General features: G+C 41.1%; 1 protein-coding gene across 1 annotated transcript in view; it reads left to right on the forward strand.

Moving 5' to 3' along the window:
- The window catches only part of DNAJC15 (DnaJ heat shock protein family (Hsp40) member C15), an 81317-nt gene that overhangs the window by 35045 nt on the left and 27829 nt on the right, over positions 1-18443 (forward strand). The window contains exons 2-5 of the mRNA XM_040425423.1: positions 2052-2103; positions 8118-8191; positions 8343-8419; positions 10232-10302. Of these exons, the coding sequence (XP_040281357.1) occupies positions 2052-2103; positions 8118-8191; positions 8343-8419; positions 10232-10302 (274 nt within the window). The remainder of the gene's footprint in view (positions 1-2051; positions 2104-8117; positions 8192-8342; positions 8420-10231; positions 10303-18443) is intronic.

Below are 18443 nucleotides of genomic sequence, written 5' to 3' on the forward strand. Positions count from 1 at the left end.
AAACGCCCGACGCCCCAAGAAGTACAGGAGCTTCTTTGGGGCGTCTTGTCGCGCGTTCCCGTACATAGACTTCAGCGGGAACGCGCGACAATGGGTGTTCGCTTGTTCCGGAGCCACGTTTGTAAACGCGCATACAGAGCGCTCCATCCCGTACGCTCAGGTCTGAACGCAGCGTAAGTGCTTGTGCCTAAGCTCTGATTGGTTGTATCGGGGGAGGGGCTGGCTTCCACTCTAGGATCAGATTACACTCCCTGCTGCCAGAGTCTCTGCTATTGCTCTGCTATCTGACTCAGCTGTTTCAAACAGATCAGCTCAGTCAGATGAATCGTTCATGAACCGGACATCACTACTTGCCCGCAGCAGGGCTAAGCTACTGAACAATCTACCTGCCCGGCACCTGGAACTGCATGTCCCGGGTGATACGATTTCCACACCCCTGGTGCATATGACTTTTTGATTGCTTGTTTGTTTGTTTTTTGCACACTTTTTTTTTTTTTTTTTTTTTTTTTTTTTTACGGTGTTCACCTGAGGGGTTAGGTCATGTGATATTTTTATACAGCAGGTTACTATGGACGCGGAGATACCTAATATGTAAACTTTTTTATTTAAGTTTTACATAATAACAGCATTTTTTAAACAAAAAAAATCATGTTTTAGTGTCTCCATATTCTAAGAGCCATATTTTATTTTTTATTTTTTGGGCGATTGTCTTAGGTAGGTTCTCGTTTTTTGCATGATGAGAGGACGGTTTGATTGGTATGGGTGCATACGCCTCTGATTCCTTGGTGTTGCACTTTTAGTGATGTAAGGTGACAAAAAAATGGTTGTTTATTTAGCACAGTTTTTATTTTTTATTTTTTGACGGTGTTCATCTGAGGAGTTAGCTCATGTGATATTTTTATAGAGCTGGTCGATACGGATGCGGCGATACCTAATGTCTACTTTTATTTTTTTTTCCCCTATTTTTTTACAATTAGTTTATTTTTACTTTTTGGAAAAGGACGCTTTTTTTTTTTTACTTGAAACTTGAAAAAAACAAAAACTTTTTTACTATTTTTTTGTCCCACTCTGGGACTTAAACTTTTGGGGGTCTAATCCCCTTTACAATGCATTCTGTATTGTGATGCATTGGCTGTAAGTGTATTACACACTGTAATACACTTACAGCCTGCTTGCCTGTGAGATCCAGGGGGCTGGATCTCATAGGCTCTCCCGGAAGGCAGCCACAATGCCTAAGGAAGGCATTGGGCTGCCTTCCCTGCCATCGGGGACCTGATGGCCACCCCACACATGTCTGAAGCCCGCACGTGCCGTGGTCAGCGCTGACCAGAGCTGTGCAAGGGTTAATGCACCTGCATCAGTGATTTCACCGATGTCGGCACATACAGCAGAGGTCCGGGTATCAGTGACTGCTGAACTTGTGCCTCTGATCAGGCAAGAGTAGATCCTGCACCCGCCCGATCACCATAACATACATGTACGTGATAGGGCCTCTGCTGGCTTCCTCACTGTGCCGAAGGAAGGAAGTCGGCAGCAGGAGCGCGTCCTTCACTCACTGCGCCGAATACTAAACGGGACGGCGCAGGCGCGTGATTTACGGGACATTGAGGAGAACGCGACAATTAACTGGACCTGGGCGTGCCAAAGGGTGAGAAGACTGAGCCTCTTGGTGCTGAAGCAACGCCCTAATGGCACCTAGAGGCTAATTAGCATATTTTAAGTTTTTATTATAAGAGAACGGCGGCAGACAGGGAGTTATAAAGCGTACTGTTATGTTCTGCGGACGTTAACACATCGCTAATGTCAGTCAGCTACATAACGTTATTTCTCATGACCGAAACCCTTTAAACGTGTCCATAGGGTTCCGTTAGTCAGACAGGAGGCAAAAGGAATGTGGAGGCAAAAAGTGGAATAGCAAACTACAATATTCAATCCTGTGGAGTCACACTGAGCTTCTTTTTTTTTCTCTCAGCCTTACCCTTTATGGCAGCCGTCACAGCCTCTGCAGGTTCTGTAAAATAAGTAATGGTTTATCTTTATTCTTTTTATAGGGTGGAACTATGATTGCGGTGGGACTCGGAGTTGCAGCAGCAGCTTTTGCAGGTATTATTTGTTTCCAGATCTAGAAGCAGTGTTTTTTTTTTGTTTTGTTTTTTTCCAGCACTTTACATGGATTGCAGAAAACTATTAGCACATTAATTGGGACTTTCTTAGACCTTTATCCTCACTGGGCAGCCTAAATATAATAGATTATCCAGAACAAGGAATTGGAAAATTATTTGGAATGAATGTTCCTACAAGCATTTGTTTCTTGATAATTGGCCCCTGTCGAGGTGCTGCCAAACAATGAAACTGTACAGAGATGAACAATCATAGTAGTGATGGTTGTCACTTTAATATTGTGTAGGGACATAGATGTCAAACTCTTTTGTAATCTACTTTATTAGGGGGAAAAAGTCTCATTGTCTCCCAAAGGTCTTTCCAGTGACTTCTTGGGGCCAAATTATGTGGGGGGGATATATATATATATATATTATATAACAAATAGTGCAGCAGCACAGTCAGACAATTTGCCCTGGGTGCAACTCCTCACAGAGATCGGCCTCTCCTCCACGATATATACTCATCAAATAACGAGGCAGCACTTCCAGCTTTTGGTGGTAGGGTGACAACCCCAAAACTTTATTCCCAGCAACGTTTCGGCCTACTCAATGAGGCCTTTGTCAAGCTATACAACAGTGCTTACTAATGGGTATATATACACCCACAATTCATTACAAACTCAGTGCAATCAGTTAATACACCTGCTCACAATAAGGTCACATGATCATCCAAACTACTTCATCACATGACATTCTGTATACATAACACATTGGTGTCAAAACAATTTACAATATACATGATCAATACAACAAATCCTCAGTGTACATCGTGTAATCCATGTATAATAAACCTGTACATTACATTTTACTATGCACAGACAGTGAACCTTAAGTGTTATATCTCATATTAATACTATAGTACACCCGTGTTCTGTGCCTAGAGGGTTAAAATTCTTTATCCATGATGCAACTGCATCAAATTGAACTTTAAAAACCGATGGAACATACCGCCCATGGATCCGCCGAGTCAGCCAGCTCTGGCGTCCCTCCATCTGCCCTGCGCATGCGCCGAGTCGGACGTCTCTCTCCCAGGTTAGTTTACCCTCTGTTACCATGGCCACTGATACGCCCCCTGACGCGATGCTAGTGTGACCGTGTTGCAGGTCCTTTCCCTCTTCCCACCGCTGCTGCGCCTACGGTGCGTTCCACTGGGAGATGATGTGGCCCAGGGAGCGTGCGTGTTGACGCGGCCGCGCGGGGAGGTGGGAGAAAGACGTCCGACTCGGCGCATGCGCAGGGCAGATGGAGGGACGCCAGAGCTGGCTGACTCGGCGGATCCATGGGCGGTATGTTCCATCGGTTTTTAAAGTTCAATTTGATGCAGTTGCATCATGGCAGTGGCGTACCAAGGGGGGGGCGGCCCGCCCCGGGTGCCACTCACAAGGGGGGTGCCATGACGGAGTCACCCCTCCATCCACTGCTGCACCGCGACGCGACTCCGCCAGGCGCCGGCTTCTGTGGAAGGATTATTGCGGCAGCGCGCAACATGACGTCACGACGCTGACGGAAGCGCAAGGATCCATTACCAGCGGTCGGACGGAAGCTGAGGCATCATCAAAATGTGAGTATATAATTGTGTAATTAAGGGGTGTGTGTGTGTAATTAAGTGGGGGTTTGTAATTAAGAGGGGGGGGGGGTGTAATTAAGGGATGTGTGTGTGTGTGTGTGTGTGTGTAATTAAGGGAGGGGTTTGTAATTAAGGTGGGAAGGGAGGGGGTGTAATTAAGGGGGGGTGTAATTAAGGGAGGGGGTGTAATTAAGGGGAGAAGAGAGGGGGTGTAATTAAGGGGGGGGTGTAATTAAGGGAGGGGGTGTGTAATTAAGGTGGGGAGGGAGGGGGTGTAATTAAGGGGGGGGTGTGCAATTAAGGGGAGAAGAGAGGGGGTGTAATTAAGGGGGGGGGTGTAATTAAGGGGGGGTGTAATTAAGGTGGGGAGGGAGGGGGTGTAATTAAGGGGGGGTGTTATTAAGGGAGGGGGTGTAATTAAGGGGAGAAGAGAGGGTGTAATTAAGGGGGGGTGCAGGATTTGTTCATTTTATTGATGGGGATTTGGATATTTTTTCTTTTTGGTGCAGATGGAAAGTGATTTTTTTTAAGGGGGTGCAGGTTTTTTTTTATTAAGGAAGGGTTAAGGGTTTTATTAAGGGGGGTTAATGGGTTTATTTCGTTAAGGGGGTGTGCAGAGGTTTATTTTATTAAGGTTTTTTTTTATTTATAAATATTATTGAAAACATTGAAAAAAGTTTGTGCATGTTTTCATAACTTTCTTGGGGGGGGTGCCAAACAAAGGGTTCGCCCCGGGTGCCAAATGCTCTAGGTACGCCCCTGCATCATGGATAAAGAATTTTAACCCTCTAGGCACAGAACACGGGTGTACTATAGTATTAATATGAGATATAACACTTAAGGTTCACTGTCTGTGCATAGTTAAATGTAATGTACAGGTTTATTATACATGGATTACACGATGTACACTGAGGATTTGTTGTATTGATCATGTATATTGTAAATTGTTTGTGATGAAGTAGTTTGGATGATCATGTGACCTTATTGTGAGCAGGTGTATTCACTGATTGCACTGAGTTTGTAATGAATTGTGGGTGTATATATACCCATTAGTAAGCACTGTTGTATAGCTTGACAAAGGCCTCATTGAGTAGGCCGAAACGTTGCTGGGAATAAAGTTTTGGGGTCGTCACCCTACCACCAAAAGCTGGAAGTGCTGCCTCGTTATTTGATGAATATATATATATATATATATATATATATATATATATATATATATATATATATGTATATATGTATTAGACCTTTTATGTGGCAAAAATATATTTTAAAAAGTAATAGAAAATTATTATAAAAATACAAATAAAAGAGAAAAAAATGAACAGTGCGAAATAAGTGTTCACTGGCTCCCAACAATCTTCTTTTTTTTCTTTTTACCTCTTGGGGGACATATGTGGCAAAAACATATTTTTAAAAACAATAAACTGATAATTAAATAATAAAATAAAAGTAAAAAGGAAGAAGTGCAAAATAAAAAATAAATGTCAGTGTCCCTTACAGGTCTTTTTATGATCTCTAGGGGGAAATATTATGTATTTTTCGCTTTATAAGACGCACCAAAAGTAGCGGGGAAATGGCTGTACATCTTATAAAGCGAATACTAGTGAGCACTCACTATGGAAGCAGTCACTAGTATGCATTAGGTGCCAGGAGCGTGGAAGAAGTGCTGCAAGCTAGGGCCCACGCTCCACTGTCCTGACCCCGTACAGCGTCAGGAAGTAGTGCGCACACTATGACCTTACGCTGCACGCAGTTAGGTGACAGTGCAGTGCGGGCCGGAGAAGACAGTGGAGCATGACGCCAGACCCGGAGCGGAGCCACGGCACAGAAGAGGTAAGGACGTTTTTTTATTTTAGTCTGATGGGGGTCTGAAAGAAAAAGGGTGATCTGAGGTCTGATGGGGGTCTGAAAGAAAAGGGCTGATCTGAGGTCTGATGGGGGTCTGAAAGAAAAGGGCTGTTCTGAGGTCTGATGGGGTTCTGACATGGAGGGCTAATATGGGGGTCTGATGTGATGGGGATCTGATATGAGGTCTGATGAAAAAAAAAAAAAGTCTTCTTTTCCTCCTCTAAAATCTTAGGTGCGTCCAATCAGGTGTGTCTTATATAGCGAAAAATACAGTAATTAAGAAAAAATAATACATGCACCCACACCAACCAAAACAGTCTCCATTATTGCCCCATTGACATGAAACTATACATATTATATAATAAAACGACCGACACAAAATAGGAAACTAATTAATTATAATTTATTTCGGTGTCAGTTTGCATATTTAAAGAATAAGGAGCTAAAGTTAAGGAAAAAATTATAATTTTTTTAAAAATGTTTTGTACAGCTTTCCCCCAAATAAAACTTAAAAAAATGTTGCAAAAATTATTTTGGTATTGCAACAAAAATAGTTTGAACTACCACGCGTGCCAAGTCACAAAAAAGTGTCTGGTCATTAAGGCCTTTTCAGGCCTGGTCATTAAAGTGTTAACCAATGAGCACTTTTCCTGTTAGCAAGGTAAAGTGCTTACTGGTTATTGCATGGTGTCTCTACCTTGGGGCAGGAGGAGGTTATAACCATTGAGCACCGTCCTATGCATGGTTGGATAGTGCAAATTTATGAATTTGAGGCAGGATGGAAGGAAATGTTGCCACTTTTCTTTGTTTTTCTTGTAAAAATAGATTGTTTAACAAGTGCCTGCAGCATGACCCCTTAAATAGAAGATTCATACTTGCCTCTTCCCTGCCGTTCCGGTCCTCCGCACTGCCTCCAACTTCCCGTCCCTGCGCTATTAACACCTGGCAGTGCATGGGCATAGTCATACACCGCCCCAGTCAATGACTGGCTTCAGCAGTAACATGCTGCTTGTGGGCACATCACCGCTGAAGCCAGTCATTGGATGGAGCAGTGTATGTGACTATTCCCATGCACTGCCACGTGAAAGCAGCACGGGGACCGGACAATGGAGGCAGCGGCGGCACTACGGAGGACCGGAGTGGCAGGAGAAGGTAAGTATAACTCTTCAGGTTCAGGGGCCATGTTGCAAGAACTTGTTCAAACTATAGTGTTCATAGGAACATTCCTGATATCTGGTCGGTATAATTGTGCCGCTGATAAATAAGCAATCACTCGTTTGTTGCCTGCTTTGCATAATTTTTCAGGATGAAAGATGTACAGTTATTAGCACATCTCTCTGTGTGATCAGGAATGTGCTGCCGATAATCAATAGAACTGAATGAGGGAGGAATGACTGTGGTAGTGATCATTCCTCCCCATTCACTTGGCTTGTGTAATAGGCTGATGCTAATTAGTGCTGATCAACATTTTTTATTTGTGTCCCCTTGAAATAGAACAATGTGACAATGTGGCCCTCAGACCAAAAAAGGTTGTGCACCCCCTAGAGTTGGGATCCGTGTGCTCCCTTTTTCCCACAGACCCATTCATATGAATTGAAAACTCTTGCAGGAAATAATAAGAAATATAGAATATACCACAATTTTCTTGGCATGGGCTGATACCTTTGGTAAACTCGGACAGCACCAAGAAAGAAAACCGTCCATGTGAAATTAGTCTAAGGGAAGAATTGGTGTAATTTTTTATTTATTTTTTTCAGATATTTCTATGTATAATGTTCTTTTAAAAACTAGGTTTCTGTTTGTCTGCCACACGCGGTATGTAAAAATCTAGAATAAAGTGTGGATTTCTAAATTGGTAAACTAAACCATTCAGAGCTAGTGGTGACTTCTCCATATTTCGAGAAATACGGTCCGTGAGCGGGCCATATGTCCCGGAGGGGCATTGTGCGCACAGGAGTACACAGCATCCTAGATTACAATGATGCTGTGGACGTCGGGCCACCCGCATGGCTATTGTCCTGCACTCGTATGATGAGTGCGGGACAATAGTCCCACGGGCGGCCTGACTTGCACAGCGCCATTGTAATCTATGATGCTGTGTGCTCCCGATCAATGCCGCCCCGGGACATATGGACCGCTCACGGACCGTATGTCTTGGAGGGCATACGGTCGTGTGCAAGAGGCCTTAATTTGTTTTTCTCTTTCTTGTTCCATAGATTTTATTATTATTATTTATTATTATTTATTATTATTATTATTATTATTATTATTATTATTATATATTTTTTTTTTTATTATTTTTTATTTTTTTATTCTCAAGACTCAATGTGAATTTCTGTTAAAAGCCCCCAAGTAAATGCAAGTCTAAAATTGCTTGATGGAAGACTGAAAATACCTTGAATTTAGTTAGCATCATTCCATGCAACGAGCAAACAAAATAGCTGATCTATCATGTCTATTCAGAATTTGACTATAGCCCTAAATTATTTTCTATGAGCAAATTGCTGTGGAGAGTCTGTAAATTGTGTGAATTTTTATAGGTCGCTTCGCTTTCCAGCTGTGGAAACCTTTGGGTCAAGTTATCATGGAAAACGCGAACAAAATCTCTACTCCAGTAAGTGTGAATTGACTTATTTTGTAAGTAAGGACCTAGCTGTTTGATTCTTCAGTGTAATTCTCTGCTTCAGCTTCTGGTCACATCCAGGAATGTGATTTTGTTACTTTGCTGTCATTTCTGCAATATCACTTATTTTCTGTTTCTTCAGACCCTTTCTTATTACTACAGAGGAGGATTTGAGCAGAAAATGAGTAGGCGAGAAGCAAGCCTTATTTTGGGTGTCAGGTGGGTGTATTCGACGTTCTCTTTCTTTGTATTAGAAGCAAATAGAGAAAATGTTTATAAGACAACCAAGGAATGAATCAGCCAGCGGTAAATCGAATCTCGATGATTGCATAATACGTATCCAAAAGTACAATTGGATTTTTTGCTAATAAAGAAAACCGCTATGTCTGTGACTTTTTTATGGGTTTTTTTTTCAGTCTTTTTGGCATTTTTTTTTTTTTTTTGTTGTTGTTGCTCGAACCACTCTCTATGCTCAGTGTGGAAAATGTATTAATGTATTTATGCCTGTTTTCTGGTATGTATGTACCAAAAAGACTGAAAAACATCAGGCATTGTGTTTAGCCTGTGCCAGTATTAATAAATCTACACTTTGGGCCAGATTTATCATGACTCTGACAGCTCACTCCACTTTCACATATGGCTAAAGTCAGTTTTAGCCAAGTCAAATTTATGATCGGCCCTTTAAGACTGTAATAAATGTGGTTTGACGGTAGCAGTTTATCAGTCAGTAAGCAGCTTTACAAAAGTCGCACGTTTTTATGAAAAAGTCGCATGTTCTATTAAAAAGTCTCATAAGATAAGCATGGTCCTCACTGGAGTGAAATTGCGACTTTTTTGCGACTTTTTAAATAGTCCCAATAGTAAATCTGTCTAGAGATTCATTTACATAAGGAAACATGCCCACTTTCAGAAAACTGGCGAGCATAGTGCAGAGCAGAAAAAAGTTGCAAATTTGTGCGCAGTTTTAGCGTTTGGTACTTTTTTTGGGACTTTTTCACTCCATTATTCTGACTTGAGCTAATGATAAATCTGGCCCTTTGTGTTTTTTTGCTGTTCTTGGCCCTGATAACAATTTTCCAAAATGCAGCATGCTCTTGGTTTGGCATTTTTGACCCAAATAGCTCAGTTTTAAAAAAATGGTCAACAAAAAGTTGAACTGGCTGTGACCTGTTTTTTAAGAGCAGTTTTTATGACCTTGTATGGTTTTAGTGTAATTGCTTATAATTGTGGTCTACCTTCCAGCACATATGCAGTGAAGAAGGGTGTACTTGACCCTTCTTCTGGCACATACACATAGTACTCCTCTGAAGCCAAGTCAAGTACAACCTGCTTCACTACACATCTGAGAGATGTAGACCACAGCAGCACATGGGCAGGATTTTGGGCAGCCTTGTGAAGTTCCTTTGGTAACCTCCTCTAGCTCCTTGACTTTAAACGGTTGATTAGCATATGGTGCATTCTTTTTCCTCAAATTGAGGCACCCCTTTGGACAGCTAGGGACACCTTCAAAAGCTACTGCAGCACAGCAGTCGGGTACAACTAGTGCTTCTGGGGGCAAAAAACATTTGGACAGGTTCCCTTTAAAGACACTGTGTATTCCACAAGTGATTAATTATGTGATTCTTATTTGGTAAGTAAGCTAAAATAAGCCATCATGTATTCAATTCATGAATGATCATAACAATTAGATTTTGTATGAATAACGTTGTCAAAATGTGAAATGTAATGCATACGTTCTAATGAGTCTGAGTGGATAAGGCAGCAATTTGTCCTTCATATTCAAAGTTTCAAATATCCCTTTCCCTTCATCTGGACAGAATTGTATTAATCTGTAGCAGAACAATTACTGATTCAGCTAATTAATAGTACAGAGCAGACCCGTTTCCTAATAGATATGTTTAAATAGCTTGTGCAGTTCTAGATCTCACCCACAAGATGGCAAAAGTCCTGCTTCATTTGGAACGTAGGGATGTAAAATTTAATTTACACTCAGTAGTTGATGCAGTTTATTGCAAAACTTTACTTTTACAGTCCATCTGCTAGCAAATCCAAGATCCGCATGGCACATAGGAAAATTATGATTTTAAATCATCCAGATAAAGGTAACTTTTTGCAAAATTTATTTAGCAATAAAACAGCGTGGTCACGTTAACATTGTCAGTATATTAATATTAACTGTATTCTAGATTTCATATGCACCTATCACCCACTGGCATTTAATGTATTTTCTCATAGTAAAGTGTTTTCTGACAAGTTAATTTCTGTGAAATGCCAGTGAGACGTTTAGATGTTTTTTGCAACACTCATGCTTTTCTGTAGAGATTGAGTGCTTATGATTGACCACCTATCCAAAAAAGCAAAAAAGAGCTCCTTTGACTAATAAGCCAAATGTTTTTGTAGGGGTACTTTGGTCAAAAGCATTTTTTTAACCTATCCAGTGGTGAATGATACTGTAGGTAGCAGTCTGGCCCCAGACATCAACAGAATGGAGCATAGATTTTGAATAGACAGGGCACATGTTTGACCAATGCAAAGTGAGTTTTTTTTCTGACCTAAAGTATGCCTTGCACATCCACAAGCTAGGCATTGATCTATTTCTTTAAAGGCTAACTGTCATGTTTTCATCAAAAAATCTATTTTAGCATATGTTACTGCTGCTGCAGCATTATGCATAAAACAATCTTTAGTTTCTTCACATACCACTGTTTTCCTTGAATTTTCCCTTATTTACGGCTGTTTAAACATTTACAATATGAGGACCTTCTTAAGATGGATCCCCTGCCAGTTCTCTGAGGCCAAAACTGCTTTCCCTCACTTCACATACACACTTGCTGTAGCCAGCAGCTCCCTGTCAGCCAATCAAATTGGATTACTGAGAGACACGCCTCCTCACTCTGAAGCCTAATGCAGGCATGCAGTGTGAAGGACCGCCCCTCCGTCTTCCTGTCTTTTTAGCTGGAGACAGACAAGCCATAGGGAGCAGTGGAAAGGGACAGAGGACATTAATGAAAGCTGTTATTATAAGGTAATTACAGACTAGAGATGAGCGAATTTCATATTTTGAAATTAGTTCACACTTCGTTTGGTGGTAAAAGGTGAATTGCGTTATGGATTCCGTTACCACGGACCATAACGCAATTGTTTAATGGAATACATAACGGAATGCCTTTAGAGGCATTCCGTTATTCATTCCATCATAATAGAAGTCCATGGGCGTCATAACTGATCCGTTCCGTTTCCGTTATGCAGGGGAGTCCTCTAAAGGCATTCCGTTATGTATTCAGTCATAGAATTGCGTTATCGTCCGTGGTAACGGAATCCATAACGCAATTCACCTTTTACCAACAAACAAAGTGAGAACGAATTTCATAAGCGGAAAGTCGCTCATCTCTATTACAGATCTTTTGACAATCATTGACAGACTAACTCAGGTATACATGTCTAGCTCTAATAAACTAGCAACAAAAAAAAAAAAAAAAAATAAATATATATATCTGACAGTTACCCTTTAAAGCATAATTTATAAACTATTCAAGGGGTACTTTGTATACTTTTTGATCAAAATCAAATCAGCCTTTTCTCTACTCTAAATTGGTGCAGTGCCACATGGCGACCACCACCATTGCCGCAACACCCCTGCTGTCAGGACAACCCTTCCATGCCACTGGACTACACCATCTAGGCTGGCCTTGTGGCACAGCGCCAATTTAGAGTAGGGACCCTGCCCATAAGAGGTCACCTTGATAGGGATGGGTTTATGCATTTTGATAAAAAATAAAAATAAAGTATACAGTGTGCTTCTTGTACAGTTTATAAGTTATGCTGAGAAGCAGTAGATCAATGCATAGCATGTGGAGGTGCAATCCATGTCTTTTGTCTGTGCTAGAATAAAGAAACTAGGTTTTGCAGCTGAAGGGAATGAGAACCAAGGGTTTGGCAATCTCTAGGTGTACTGCAGTGATTAGGTGAAAAATTATTTTAGGGTGGAATACTATTTTAAGCCATATATGAATTATTTTATTGGGGAAGCATGGTGGCTCAGTGCTTAGCACTCTTGCCTTGCAGTTCTGGGGTCTGGATTCAAATCTAACCAGCGGAAACACTTGCACAGAGTTTGTATTTTCTGCTGGTGTTTGCCTAGATTTTCTCTGGGTCCTCCGACAGGGACTAATGTGAGTGACGACAATTTATGTTCTGCACTGCAGACTGTGTCATCACTATACATGGATTACATTAATAAAAAGGCGACCCTTCTTTAACCCCTTAAGGACCCAGAGATTTCCCATTTTTTTGTTTTTTTGTTTTTCACTCCCCGCCTTCCCATAGTCCTTTCTTTATTTTTCCATTCACATAGCCTTATGAGGGCTTATTTTTTGCGGGACAAGTTGTACTTTCTAATGCCACCACTTACGGTTGCATACCATGTAGTAGGAAGCAGAAACAAATTCCAAATGGGGTAGAATTGGGGGGAAAAATCCATTCTGAGGTTTTTATTTATTTCTATTTTTACACTGTACACTATGCGGTAAAATTGACCTGTTATCTTCATTCTCCAGGTCAGTACAGTTACCACACTTGTATAATTTTTCTTGTGTTTTAATACTGAAAAAAAATTAGCCTTTTGAGGAAAAAATATATATTTTTTATAACCATATTCTGACCCCTATAACTTTTTTGTAGTTATGTGTATTGGGCTGTGTGAGGGCTCATTTTTTGCGGGATGATCTGTTCTTTTCAGTGGTACCAATTTAAAGTGTGTGCGACTTTTTGATCAATTGGCCAATAATTTTTTTTAGAAAAAGTGAAGTGACAAAAAATGGCAAATTGGCAGTTTTAATTTTTTTTTCCTGTTACGCGTTTTGCCTTATGCCATTAATATTGTTATATTTTAATTGTATGGGCATTTTCGCACGCGGCGATGCCCATGATATTATTATTTTTAATTGGTTAAGTATTTTTATTTTAAGGAAAGGGGGGTGATTTGAACTTTTTAGGTTTTATTTTCTTTTATATTTGTAAAAACCTTTTTTTTTTTTTTACTTTTTTTATTTTACTTTTTTTAAGTCACCTTGGGTGACAATAACCGTCAATCATTAGATTGTCCATTGTGTTCATTGATGGCTAAATAGCTATCATTGAAGACTTCATTTGCACTATACCAATACAATGATGCCACCTAGTGGCATGTATTGGTATAGTCTTCATATAAGCTCAAGCAGGCTTCGGGCTATTTCAGAGATATAACAGGTTCCCCGATCTCAGTCAGGGAACGCTGTTACCGGAGCGAAAGTGCGCAACTTCCACTTCCGGACTGCGAAAATGCCGTGGTCACATTTGACCACGGCATCTGAAGGGGAAAATTTATGCGATCAGCCTTATGGCTGAAGCCATGCTACATGAATATGAGGTTGAGACATAGCTATGGTTCTGACTTCTCTTTCATATGTGAAGTAATGGAAAACCATGGACTTATGGTATGTCTTCCATTGTTCCTGCTGAAATTATAATGTAGTAGCAGAAAAGTCACAGTAACCCACTCGTTGCACCATGACGTGAGCGTGTCCCGTAGTGTTACAGAAGTGTTCAATATCCATAGAAGCCGGTTGATAATCCTTCTTTAACCCCTGTTTTCAGGGCTTGGAAGTATACTAGATTTTGCACAGAGCCCACTCGTTATGGGTGGACTGGCCATAGACCATACAGGAGAATTTTCCAGTGGGTTGATGCTCAGGGGGCCACCCACTTCCTCTTCATGGCCTCCAGCCTGATACACAAAGATCTGATTCTAACAGCATGAATTAATCAGACACTTAAGCAATTGGCTAGCAGCCGAAGGTGCCCTCCTGAATTTAACTGCATTGCCATCCTCGGGATGATTATAGTTTCTTACTGTGGCACGGGCGGCAGTATATTGTGCTGCACTTTGCTAATTGGTTCTTCTTGGGCCGTATTTTGTTCTGCACTATGGTATTACTGCCCTCGCCTACTTCTGTTGTCCCACCTTCTGTCAATTTGGACCTGCCTACAACATGGGGCTACTTTTTTTATTTTATTTTTCCAGGTCCACTTTAAGTTCCCAGTCCGCCCCTGCCGCTTGTGATGGATTCCCATCATATACGATTCTAGTCGTCCAGGTTTGCTCTTGTCTACATTATTGTAAATCAGGCTGTGCTTAATCATTTATAACCGTAGTTGCTAAAAGTGGGAAAAAAGTCTGCTCAATCACTTCCATTTTGGTAATACACAAGAAATAAAAGCTCTTCTGAGTGAGATTGCCTTCTGTAAACTTGCCATAAAATATTAATGCCATTCAGAGGTTGGAAATTACAGGCTGCAGAGCCGGAGCACAAATGCTGTAACTAGCCAGGTTTTGAATGTAAATGATTTATTTTACAGAAAGACTATTATTATAACTTCTAAGTAGACCGCATCTGCTGGAGAAAAGCACACCCATATGCTCATTCCTGCCTCCGCTTAAAAATAGCAGATGGTAAAACATTACTCAGTATTTCAAAAGTCAAACTGGAGACTATATTTTTTTGCTTTCCTTCTAGTAAGAGTTACGGCACTCTCCACATTTGATGTCACTGTGCTGACACTTTATCCATAGCATCACATATACGGTAGCCTCTGAACCTACTGTAGGAGTATTTCCAGCAATGGGCATATGTGGGTGTCATTAAGTTATGTTCTGACACCACTACTCATATGGACATATTGTAAAGCTGTTTGTATAGACGTCAAGTAGCCGTGTGGGCTGTTGGCCTTGAACCTAACCCATACAATAAGCTCCTGGCTTACAATGCAAAAGCTATGCACCAGTGATATCGCATACTCCTATTTACAATGACGGTACACGCTAAAGGGGCATTTTTTTGTTATAAAAATGCATCATTCATTTGTTTGTAGTAAAATCTCAGTGGACATGAATTATATTACTATGCATTTACATGCATACTTGTGACTTTATAGGGTCCAGTGCTTTTCTCTTGTTGCAGAAAATTCTGCAAACTCCACCAAATGTAAATAGTAAATTGTAGTGTTTAGTAACCTTTGCTACATTACACACTGGAGCCTTTACATGTAGCTTTAAATGTAAAGAATTCCTTCTCATAATATGAGGACTGAGCTTTCTTGCGTATTGCAAGAAACAAGACATACCGTATATTTGGGTCATTAGTGGAGTTGCTCCTAGTACCTATATCAGGATGATTGAATGCCTTAACCACCTCAGCCCCTATAGCTTAAACACCCTGAAAGACCAGGCCACTTTTTACACTTCTGACCTACACTACTTTCACCGTTTATTGCTCGGTCATGCAACTTACCACCCAAATAAATTTTACCTCCTTTTCTTCTCACTAATAGAGCTTTCATTTGGTGGTATTACATTGCTGCTGACATTTTTACTTTTTGTTATTAATCGAAATTTAACGATTTTTTTGCAAAAAAATGACATTTTTCACTTTCAGTTGTAAAATTTTGCAAAAAAAAAGAGATCCATATATAAATTTTGCTCTAAATTTATTGTTCTACATGTCTTTGATAAAAAAAAAAAATGTTTGGGTAAAAAAAAAAATGGTTTGGGTAAAAGTTATAGCGTTTACAAACTATGGTACAAAAATGTGAATTTCCGCTTTTTGAAGCAGCGCTGACTTTCTGAGCACCTGTCATGTTTCCTGAGGTTCTACAATGGCCAGACAGTACAAACACCCCACAAATGACCCCATTTCGGAAAGTAGACACCCTAAGGTATTAGCTGATGGGCATAGTGAGTTCATAGAACTCTTTATTTTTTGTCACAAGTTAACGGAAAATGATGATTTTTATTTTTTTTTATTTTATTTTTTTCTTACAAAGTCTCATATTCCACTAACTTGTGACAAAAAATAAAAAGTTCTATGAACTCACTATGCCCATCAGCGAATACCTTGGGGTGTCTTCTTTCCAAAATGGGGTCACTTGTGGGGTAGTTATACTGCCCTGGCATTCTAGGGGCCCAAATGTCTGGTAAGGAGTTTGAAATCAAATTCTGTAATAAATGGCCGGTGAAATCCGAAAGGTGCTCTTTGGAATGTGGGCCCCTTTGCCCACTTAGGCTGCAAAAAAGTGTCACACATGTGGTATCTCCGTATTCAGGAGAAGTTGGGGAATGTGTTTTGGGGTGTCATTTTACATATACCCATGCTGGGTGAGATAAATATCTTGGCAAAAGACAACTTTTCCCATTTTTTTTATACAAAGTTGGCATTTGACCAAGATATTTATCTCACCCAGCATGGGTATATGTAAAATGACACCCCAAAACACATTCCCCCAACTTCTCCTAAATACGGAGATAACACATGTGTGACACTTTTTTGCAGCCTAGGTGGGCAAAGGGGCCCAAATTCCTTTTAGGAGGGCATTTTTAGACATTTGGATACCAGACTTCTTCTCACGCTTTGGGGCCCCTAAAATGCCAGGGCAGTATAAATACCCCACATGTGACCCCATTTTGGAAAGATGACACCCCAAGGTATTCAATGAGGGGCATGGCGAGTTCATAGAAACAAAAAAATTTTGGCACAAGTTAGCGGAAATTGATTTTTTGGATTTTTTTCTCACAAAGTCTCCCTTTCCGCTAACTTGGGACAAAAATTTCAATCTTTCATGGACTCAATAAGCCCCTCAGCAAATACCTTGGGGTGTCTTCTTTCCAAAATGGGGTCATTTGTGGGGTGTTTGTACTGCCCTGGCATTTGAGGGTCTCCGCAATCATTACATGTATGCCCAGCATTAGGAGTTTCTGCTATTCTCCTTATATTGAGCATACGGGTAATGAGATTTTTTTTTTTTCGTTCAGCCTCTGGGCTGAAAGAAAAAAATGAACGGCACAGATTTCTTCATTCGCATCGATCAATGTGGATGAGAAAATCTCTGCCAAAAAAAGAAAAAGGAGGGGAAAGGCGTCTGCCAGGACATAGGCGCTCCGCCCAACATCCATACCCACTTAGCTCGTATGCCCTGGCAAACCAGATTTCTCCATTCACATCAATCGATGTGGATGAATAAATCCTTGCCGGGATTATTTTTTTTTATATATATACAAAGTGTTTGCCAAAGTATATGAACACCGCCACCTCCTCAGCTCATATGCCTCGGCAAACGTATCTTTTACTGCAGAGGAGAAATCTCGTCTTGCAGCGCCGCATACACCGACTTGCGTGTAATCTGACAGCAGCGCAATGCTTCTGTCAGAATGCACATCAGTGCTGCAGCTAGTCGATCGGTTGGTCCACCTGGAAGGTAAAAAAAACAAAACAAAAATGAAAAAACCAGGCCGCAACGCAATAAATTTATTAACTGTTGAACAGAACATAGAAACTTTTTTTAAACTTTTTCAAAGATGTGGCGAAGTACGTTATGCACTTTATCCCAGGTGAAAGGAGAGGTTTGCAGCAGCTGTGAGTAAAAGGGCCCTAATAGCCCTGTGTGCCTGTCCTGTGAGATGCAATCCCTATGCTAGGTTTACCTGTGTGTGGTACTTCCGGAAACACTCACCAAAGCATAGGGCATGGTGGTCAGGACAGAAATAGCGGGTGTCACGCCTTATTCCACTCCTGCTACAGACACAACATTTTTTTCGGGGTGGCGGTTGGGTTGAGGTACTAGCAACGACACTGGGGAAATGTCGCTCGTGTAGACGGCTAACTCTACTGGTGGATGGGGCCACGGAACCTCCTGGATACAGGAGGTTCTCGATGATCTCTTCCTGGAATTTGAGGAAGGATCCTGTTCTCCCAGCCTTACTGTAGAGAACAAAACTATTATATGCAGCCAATGGAATTAAATATACAGACACCTTCTTATACCAGCGTCTGGTGCGTCGGGAAACTAAATAGGGAGCCAACATCTGGTCATTGAAGTCCACCCCTCCCATGAGCGCATTATAGTCGTGGACTGAGAGGGGCTTTTCAATGACACGGGTTGCCCTTTCAATTTGGATTGTCGTGTCTGCGTGAATGGAGGAGAGCATGTAAACGTCACGCTTGTCTCTCCATTTCACCGCGAGCAGTTCTTCATTACACAAGCCAGCCCTCTCCCCCCTTGCAAGACGGGTGGTAACGAGCCGTTGGGGGAAGCCCACGCGACTAGTTCGCGCTGTGCCACAGGCGCAAATCCGTTCTAGAAACAAATGCCTAAAGAGGGCCACACATGTGTAAAAATTGTCCACATAAAGATGGTACCCCTTGCCGAATAA

Source organism: Bufo bufo, chromosome 3 (genome assembly GCF_905171765.1).
Source record: "Bufo bufo chromosome 3, aBufBuf1.1, whole genome shotgun sequence".
Classification (NCBI taxonomy): Eukaryota; Metazoa; Chordata; class Amphibia; order Anura; family Bufonidae; genus Bufo; species Bufo bufo.